At 47.9% G+C, this 9,698-nt stretch overlaps 1 protein-coding gene across 15 annotated transcripts in view; it reads right to left on the bottom strand.

Moving 5' to 3' along the window:
- The window catches only part of LOC144125168 (uncharacterized), a 264,663-nt gene that overhangs the window by 89,391 nt on the left and 165,574 nt on the right, over positions 1–9,698 (bottom strand). For all 15 annotated transcript variants that reach the window (XM_077658304.1, XM_077658313.1, XM_077658306.1 and 12 more), the window contains one exon: positions 8,313–8,693. In XM_077658304.1, the coding sequence (XP_077514430.1) occupies positions 8,313–8,693 (381 nt within the window). The remainder of the gene's footprint in view (positions 1–8,312; positions 8,694–9,698) is intronic.

Raw genomic sequence — 9,698 nt, 5'->3', positions numbered from 1 at the left:
GCGCCTTACATGTATGTATATTGTTTTTTTTATCGAAAAAGACTTATCCCGGAAATAAATTTTGTGAATTTTATGGACAAGTTGGCTCGAAATCGCATAATTCAAACTGCATATCTGCTTCCATGAAATTATTTGCATCAGCTACAGGGATTGACGCGAAGACGTTTCCAAACTGGACCAATTCCACAATCCTTTCTGTAGTGCAAGGGCTGCCAATGAGCCAAAATAATGTAAGGGTGGAAGCAGGTGTTGCACAGTTTTAAAGCATCTCAGTTACTAATTATATGTTTATAAAACCTCTACAAATTATCGGAATTATGCGACATCACGTCCACTTTGTTCGTTAAACTTGCAATTGAAAGCATTTGTAAATTCAAAACTCCTGCCTATACTGCTCTGATCGTCATCATGTATGTCAGTTTGCAGTCAGTCCAATCCAACAGTCAATAGTGCGGCGCCGTTATCAATTTGTTGTGTAGCGAGGTGCAGCTTTAGATTGTGGTTAATAACAAAGTGTGGCTTTGCTTGGTCTGCGGACAAAAGTGGTGTGACACTCGAGCAATTCGAAAGATGCAGGAAGCGCCTGAAGCTCTTCTGGAACGCTGGAATGCCATCCTGCGCCGACTGGATGAAAGAAGGCTTAGTGTGAATGCCATAGGTGATTGCCTATGAAGGTGAGTAGTACACTGCTTGAAAATTATTTTTGGCTAATACGGCAGGATCATATAGCATTCGTTCGTAAGAGAGGGGGGTTGAAAGCACGAGGTGATGGCTTCTTTGTTAGCCATGAACATCACATTCTTGCTGCGCAAAATGTGTGATATACTGTGCCAGTTCACTTTCTACCATCGCTATAGATAATGTGATTTAGGTGTACTTTTTGCTGAAAATCTTATCATAATCAGTTTTTTTTATGTCTCATTCATCCACTACTTTTCATGTCATGTTTTATGTGTTTAAAAAATGAGTGCTATTTTACTATTTCCTGTGTGATCTGTTTTTCCGCAGCGATGTTAGGATAGCATTGCTGCTACCGGCTGTGCTCAGAGACTAGTTGAATACATATATGATTTGTACTCCTGTCACACTGGATTTGAAAACGTCGACATCCAGTATATGAAGTGCTATTCAGCTTCCTTTGGTGCTATCTGGTAAAACAGTGTCATTGTCTAGTGATAGCAGTAACAGTAAGAAACATGCATGATACGAAAGTTATACTACACACCTAAATTTTAATTCAGTATACTTATTCTTTCTAGATTCATTTAAAAGCTATAACTTTTGATGCAAAATGCTCGCTCGAAGACTTGATATGTAATAGGAGTGCTCCGTAACCACTTGTGTTAATTGGTTGTTGTTTCCTTAGGCTACTCCATTTTTGCACGAGTTTGACTAGACTGATGTTTGTTGCTTTGTCGTTTCAGAAATCCTGTGGGTGGGAAGATTATGGTCCAAGCTTGTCATACCTGAATTCAGATATTTTATGAATATAAGCCACTCCTCTGCTTAGGTACATAAACAATAAAATATGCCTGCTATACATTAAATTGTTTTCCATTTTATTGCCTCATGGGAGTGAAAAAGCATGCATTCACCATATCTATGAAAATATTCAAGATCCAGCAACGGACATCCTCAAACAAACGTCCGAAGGCGAGACGAACAGATACCTTTGGACTCCTATCGGACGACCGACGGACATCCACCAGCTGTTTGCGGATGTTCAGCGGATGTCCGGAACATCCGAAACGGACATCCATCAGCCGTCCAATGGATATCTGTGGTTGCTTGAGACAGAACTTAGATATGACAAAAAAAAATGTCACAAAAGCAAAAGACATGCAGCACAACCTTGCTGATGCATTCCTGGTTTACATGCATAAAACGCGAACAAAAAAAATTTTTCGTCCGGTTAATATGCAACCGGATAATATGACTTCCTGATAAGCACGCTAAAATTTTGCCAATTCTGATTGTATGATGCGTCTAGCGGCCATCCGAATGTGCACGAACACATGAGCAGCTTGAGTCTGGGGCAGGTGTCATCAGCAGAAGACCAGCGGCAGTCAGCCACCAGGGCTGCCTGCAATGCATCAGTGCAATGGGGCAAAGTATTCAAAAGCGACGCGCAATACTAGTTTTACCGGGCCCTGGATTTGGGGCACGACACAATCATAAGCACAGCAGCTAGCTGTCAGCTGCGAAAGTGGCTTCTCCGTGAAGCACCTGAAAAAATGATGAGAGCGGTCCTAGCTACTTTCACCCTTGCTGTTGTCGGCCTGGATTTCGCGCTAAGGGCAATGCAAATATGATAGAAGCCTAAACTACAAGCACCATAAAAGTTCTTTAGATCTTGTGCCAGCAAGCACTAAGCCACTTTTATAGGAAATGAATGCCTTTGCACTTCACAAGTTGCATTTCTGTAAACCTTGATGTCTTTGAATCATACGTTTTCCCAGAAATACATTTTTCTCCGGGCATTTTTTAAGAAAATGTATGAGTGAGGTTTTATTGTAGTGACGTCCCAGATAAATGCCAAGTACTGCAACTGGCCATGTGCATTACGAAATTATGGTTTATGGGGGTTTAACGTCTCAAAGCGGCTCAGGCTATGAGGGACGCAGTAGTGAAGGGCTCCGGAAATTTCGACCGGCTGGGGTTCTTTAACGTGCACTGACATCGCACAGTACATGGGCCTCTAGAATTTCGCCTTCATCGAAATTAGGAAGTTTGTGGGGATAAGGTATCCTCAGCTGGTACAGACCTCGGTTAACTGGAGAAATTTGGGAGACACCTCTGTCCTGCGATGGGAATAGTTAGGCTGATGATGACGATGGTTATTATGTGCATTTGTTTGCTTTCTTATGCAATCCTATAAATGACAGGCATGTACAACCGAAATGATGCAGCAAAAGCAGCGTGAGGAGGGCTCTCAGTCACACCCTTCCTGGATAGTGAGGATGCCATGTTTTGAGGACATGACACAGAGCATGGAGTGTGGTGCACAGTATGGTGACGCCATCAGTGGATACATGCTGTAACGAAAAGCCCAGGTCGCCTGATTGGTAAATAAGAAAATTTCATTTTTGCTAGTTCCTCTGACTTGCTGAGAACCCACGTATTGCATGTCATAAAATGATGGCACGTCTCCCGTACTATGTGGGGTGGAAACTCAACAGTTTCATCTTTTTGTGCAGAAGAATTATTTATTACCAAGATCACCCACTGCCTGCCTTTCAAGCAGTCTTTACCATCTTCTGAAAAACATTAAAGACTACTGACTGGCACTCAAGCATCCCAACAGTTTCACGCACTAGCATTATCTTCAGTGGCAATTTAATTCTATTCCCATCATTAAGGAGTGCCTCCAGCCTGGTGCTTTTATTCACAGCAGTGATATGTACTCTGAGATGAATGACAGGTGTCCACTTCATGTTGAAATCTTCGTGCTTTTGCTTACCGTTTACAACTGCACAGCATTTTTTTTTATGCGTGTGTGCCATATGTATTTTTTAAAAACAGAAATTGAAAACAACGTATGCCTGCAACCAAGACAAGCAAAAAAAACAAGGCCACAAGTTTTGCACAAATTTAAATACTTTGTAATATAATACAGTGGCAATATTACCTCAATGAAGACATTCGGATAACTCTGATGGGTAGTGTGTCTTTACGTAGCTGCTGCTATTTTTATTTTGCATGGAGATGGACACAATAACTATTAAAAGCTCATGCAGGGATGCACAGGGTCTTTCAAAGGGGACTGCCGTAACTAAAAATGCAAAAAAAATGATGAAGAGCTTGGTATCACTGATTTAGAAAGTGTGTGCGGATTTTACCTCCTGATGAAGATGAAGTTGGCGCGACCTGCCTCGTGCAGACCAGAAGCTCTCGCTCGTGCAACCGGCCTGCCAGTAACGTCAACAGCCCGCTCCGCCAGCTCACCAGCCGCGGCTACCGGGACATCAAATAAATGTGGACCTCCCACCACATCTGGTGACACCGGACGACAGCCCCGACACACGCAACGATGCTCCCACCGGCTCTGCGCTCCTGCCTGTCCTGTCCCGCCACTTGGCCTTGCCGCTGCACGTCCGCTGTTCGCAACTGGATTTCGGCAGCTTTTCATCGACATGTACACCCACCACCGCATCCGGTGAGCTCCTTCAGTCCTATCAGCGCTCCTTCCTTCCTCGGCTGCCCGGCCTGCCTGCTTTTTATGCCAGGGACTCCATTTTGTGGCTGGCACTGCTGGACTCGCACTTTCATGTCAACAACGTGTCTAGCCAGCTGCTGCACTATCAGTACGCCAGCTGCGAACTCCCACCCGGTCTCCTGGCACAGCTACGGTTTCCGCCTCCTGGCCCCGTCAAATACGTCGATTTCAAGCAGGGCCTGACGGCGTATTTTGGCTTGGAGCTCCCGCCGCCGCCTCTCCGCGCTCCTGTTCCCGACTCAGGAGGTGCAGCGCCACTCGACCCACTACCCCTGGCCGCATTCCCTACTCGAGCTGTTTCAGCTTTCCCTCCGCCCACTCCTCCGTAGGCGCCCCTCCCCACACCGGTCTCTCCACTATCATCGCCACCGTATGTGTCCCCATCCACGGTTCGGCAAGTGCCACGCGAGGATGAGCCAATCTCTTGCCAACCTTCAAACTCAGCTGCCTCAAACTAAACCCCGGTCTCTCCCAAGTCTGCTCCACCGGCCCCATGGGCGGCCATCCACCTGTGATCTCCCGTCCCACGGCGCCTACTGCCCAGCCCTGTTTCCCAGTTGTGGCGCCTTCCCCTGGGGCATCACCGGCAGCACCCTCTCTCGGCCCGGGCCCGGACTCGTTTCTAGTCCCAGGTTCGCCTGCTACCTCAAGCCCAACCACAGTGAGCACAACTGTCATTCCTGTCGCGAGGCACGCATGCACGCAACCCCAGGGCCTTGTCGCCTAACGCGTAACCTGAAACGCCTGCCCCCCATTTCTGCCCACCTGGCGCCTTCACCAGTGCCTGTGCCTCCGCGACAGACGAGACAGCCCTACCGTATCCTTTCCATTTAAACAACTGCGGCCCGGACTTGCGTCTTGTGCCCCCAGCCACCCGTCCCACTGCCACAATGAGCTCGTTTTTGCCTAAAGCCGCTGCACCTCGTCGACCACTTCGACCACTCCCCTGCATGGCAGCCCGGCTCCCATGCAGCAGACCTCCAGCCCAGTGTCGTGCGCCGTCATTTCACCGTCGCCAGCGGCTGAGGCATCGCAGAGCTGTAATGTTGAAACGCAGTATCGAAAGCCACGCGGAGACAGAGGACGAAAGCTCCATTGCAGACGAGCAGGGCGTTTCAGGGGTAAGCGCTCAGGCCAATAAGCGGGCGGTGGAGGACTGCCTTTAGGGAAGCGAACTGCCCAACTCGGGGGCAGTGGAAGGTCCGTGTGTCAGCAGTGTGGAGCTGACACTCACCTGAGAAGGCAAAGCGGCCAGTTTGCAATTGAATGAAGGTCTCCGAGGTGCCTCTGTAAAACTAGATCAAGTTAGTTGTGATCAGGAGACGCAAACAGAAGTGTCTAGGCGTAAAAACAGGAAGAGGGCAAGGACCAAGAAAAAACGGTCGAAATGTCAAGCCTTAAATTCAGGGGCGCAGAAAGGCACTAACGTTAGCACAGACAAAAGTGCTGCAGACGGGAAAGAAAAACCTTCCCGCATTGGACCTTGTAATATTGCAGCTACAGTTACTGGTCAGGAGGCACGCACAGGTGCTTCTAAATGTAACCGCAGTAAAAGAAAGAAGAAACCGCGTCTTGCAAGAAGGACAGGATCGAGTTTTTGCAGAGGGCATTAGCTTAAGGGAAGACGCAGACCACCCCAACCTGACAGAAAAGCGGTAAGGAAGAAAGGAAATCTACCCGAAAGATCAGAAGGCGCTAGTTTGCGGGACACCCGGCACATGTGAGCTCAGGCGTCGAGCAACAGAGACCACACATGCAGGTGCATTCGGCAATGCACACTTGAGAAGGATGGGTCCTTCACTTTCCGCACTGTATTCGAGGAAGCGCGCAGGGCGAACGGGTAGCCGGGCTTGCTTGGGGCTAGAACAGAGAGTAGCTTCTCGCGCTGGGACGCGGTCCGGCGCCCGGAATTGGTTATCGGCACTGCATGGGCTACCGGGGCCTTCTGAGCGCGTCGAGGGGCTGTGGAGATGACAGTAGCAATAAGGAATGTCTTTTTTCAGTTGCCCTTTGTCACGAGTTGACAGCAGTACAATCAGTCAGAGTGCAACCCCGGCGGGCGCAGCTGAAAGACTAATCATTTCGACGCGGGGGTGGTGAGCCATGTTTCACCGAGCGTAGCCATTCGTAGTAGCTGTTTTTTTATTATTATTCCTCTTTCGGTTGTGTGCGTGCAAAATCGGGGAAGGAAATGCTAGTTTGTTTTAGGTTAAAAATTTGGATTCGATCAAGTGTTACTGTTTTCTTACAACTTAAAGGTCATGGTGCCATTGAGTTAGAAATGACATGTCAATTTGGGATGGTACCAAGTGATACAGGCACTCACAGGAGTGCAGCGAACACAGTTCCTGAACAAACGATGAGCTCTTTGCGTAGGTAGAACCGCTGAGAGCTAGCAAGTTTTTTTTTGTGTTTGAAAATTTCGCACAGGTTTGCTTTTTATATTGAGTACATTCAGACATGTAAGACTCGGTCGAGATACCAATTGCTTTCCGCTACATAACGGCAGTGTTGCTAATGTCAGGCAAAGGCGAAGAAAGCACGGAAATTTGTGCCCATTTGAGTACTTGTGTTTAGCGGCGCTAGGTTAGCTAGCCGATTTTGGTATTCGAAGATTAAGCGAACGAAGTGAGGCTGCAGAATTCTGCGGAGAACAGCTGTAGCAGCTTTCTGTACAAGTGATGGTGACGAGGCGCATGACTGACTCATTGAGTTTAAGAGAAGTCTCTCGCCAGTACGGGAAGGAGTAAGGATTGCGATGCGCAGTCGCATATTTACGAGTTCAACTCGAACAGTTGATTATTGAGCGTCAAGCTTCTTTGAAAAGGGCCAGTGGATTAATTTGACCGTGAGCCAAATTTTAAGGTTATCCTGGTGGTATAAGGGGATCAAAGCTTTGAGTGATAAGGAATAGAGTTTCTAATCAAGAATTTGTAGGCTTTGACACACCACCACGTATTGTACAACTTGGCAGTCTGTCTTTGGTGACATCAGATGAGACGCAGATGCTCTCTTGACCCTAAATTCAGGCACAATTGAGGTGCCAATTTGTTTGTTTATTCTAGTTTTGCTTCCAAATTTTCCACTCCTCTTCTAGTCGTGTACGGCGAATCGGGCCTTGGCAGCAAATTTGGCAGACATGGAAGCTGGTCTTAGTAGCCGAGATTATTGCTGTCAGCTACAAAATTTTGGACTTACGTTTATGCCGACACTGCAGCCGTACTGCATAACAGCCTGGCGGCTCTCGGGTGAATTTTGGGCACTGCCTAGGGAGTGGCGCTATGTTGAGTGGTTGGTTTTGACTAATGCCTCTGTTGTATGAGGTTTAGGACTCTGTTCTGTGCTCACAGAGAAGATCAAGAAGGGCCTCCCACGCTACAACTCCGATCTCTCCTCGACCGGTGATTGTGACCACTGGCCGACCGAGATTGTCCTGGCCGCGGAGGAGCTGTTACGTTTGGAGATGCCAACATGCCAAGAATATTCAAGCCACTGAGAAGCATCAATCGACAGAACCTTCAAAGGGCCGTCGACGTGATTGCGGCGCCACGAATGCAGGTGATGACGTCTACAAGGGACCTCCCAAAGTTCGTTTCATGAAAAAAAAAAAACGAATAAAATCTGCACACTGAGGCAAGAAAAAAGCATTAATGGAAATCTATTTATGGATGACAGGATTTATTTATGGCTACGAGGCACTGCGTGTGACGCGAGTGTGCAACCGATGATCGTGGCGTTGCCAGTGTGCGGTCTCTCAAAACCACTTACTGCCAGCGGTGCTTACTGCATGGCTGGCAATCATGGTGTCGGTGATGTGCAGGTCTTGCGAAACTGCTCAGTGCTTGCAATGCATACTGCACGAATGACGATCATGGCTCTCCTAATGCAAGGACAGCGCTTAACGAAAGTGGGTATCATCCGTAGAGGTGCAGGAGGGTGTTCAGGACACCCGATATTCTGCACCTTGTACGAAATGCAGTTTGGCCAGGAAATGTCCCAAATTCGTATCATACAGAAATTTGTATCAGCCAAGATAGTATCATCGAGATTATACTGGAGTGCATATGATAAGCAGCAAATGGGGTGCATAACTCACATTGACGGCCGCGTGGAAGTCCTTGTCTAAACGCTCTTTCAGGAGGCCACAGAGCACCTCAACCGTGCTCTGTGCGTGGTCCCTGCTGATTTGCGAGAGATGCAGTGCGTCAGGACCATCCCCAGCAGCAGTAGTGGTGGTAGCTGTAGTAGCAGGGGCAGGGGCAGCAGCAGCAGCAGCAGAGGTGGCTGGGCTGGGTGGAGCAGTTGCGTCCTCAGAGGAGTGCATCTGTCCAGCTGTGTCATTCAGCAGGGCCTGGTACTGGTCCCTAAGGGCAGCCTTCTGCTCATGCTCAAGCCGGGCCTCCAGTGCCTCCCTGTGCACCTGGTTGCAGGCTGTCAGTGCTTCCCACAGGCGCTGCTTCTCATTGGCAAGACGTTCCTGTACGGTGGGGGTTATCAGAGTATGAGCGTCTCAGTTACAGTGCTGCAAATGCGAATCATGTCAATAGTCTTACCACATAAGGCCTTCTTTTGTTGTGACAAGCAATTTTCTTGAACAACGTGTAAGCTTTCCAAAGTCATCTATATAAATGTGCACGTTCTTGCAGAGTGAAAAACTGCTGCTTGCTAATAGTGCAGGCAGCGGGCTTAGCATTGCTGAGCATCGAATATTGAGGGAAAGCAGGTTTTTGCAGGTGCACACCAACAGGACATATATGAAAGGGAGATTGAGGTGTGATTGAGGTGTCCACCTAGGGAGCCAGTTGTGGGCCTTCCCTTTCATCAAAATCAATGGACTCTACAACCTGCCACAACCACAGGACCCACTTGTTTTATTTGGTTTCTGAGGAAAGGAAATACTTGTTTTATCTGGTATTTGAGGAAAGGAAATTGCACACATCTTGGTGGACATCCCCACACTGGAACCCACCATGAGGGAAGAGAAAAAGGAGGGAAGAAAGAGGAAATTGAAAACTAAAATTGGTTTCTGAGGAAAGGAAATGGTCCAATATCTGTCTCACATCTGCCTGGACACCTGAACCATGCCTTAAGGGAAGGGATAAAGGAGGGAATGAGAGAAGACATGTCATGTGGCTGCCACACCTCCACAGCTCCTCCACCTGGAGGTCAAACTGCAGTGCCCATAAGCTTGGCTTGACTAGGCCAGTAAAGCTTTCACTTTAAAAACCACTATTTAGAGGACCCTCCTCTAGGCCCTAGAGGACCGCTCATAACATACCTTATATGGACTGTGAGGGTGTGTTGTGCATGTTGCATTGTGCATGATGTGGGGACAACTGCACAGAATATAGTGCCTTCAAGAGCAGGGAAATGAAGGTTCAAGGTAACAGGGCTAAAACTTGCACAAGCACAGGCCACATTATGCCTGCAGGTATTGCTTCCATACATCAGCAGCATAAGATGTAGCTCACTCACACTCATA

This window comes from Amblyomma americanum, chromosome 3 (genome assembly GCF_052857255.1).
Source record: "Amblyomma americanum isolate KBUSLIRL-KWMA chromosome 3, ASM5285725v1, whole genome shotgun sequence".
NCBI classification, from domain to species: Eukaryota; Metazoa; Arthropoda; class Arachnida; order Ixodida; family Ixodidae; genus Amblyomma; species Amblyomma americanum.
The sequence above is the reverse complement of the archived record's forward strand: the minus strand, read 5'-3'. Positions and strand labels throughout refer to the sequence as shown.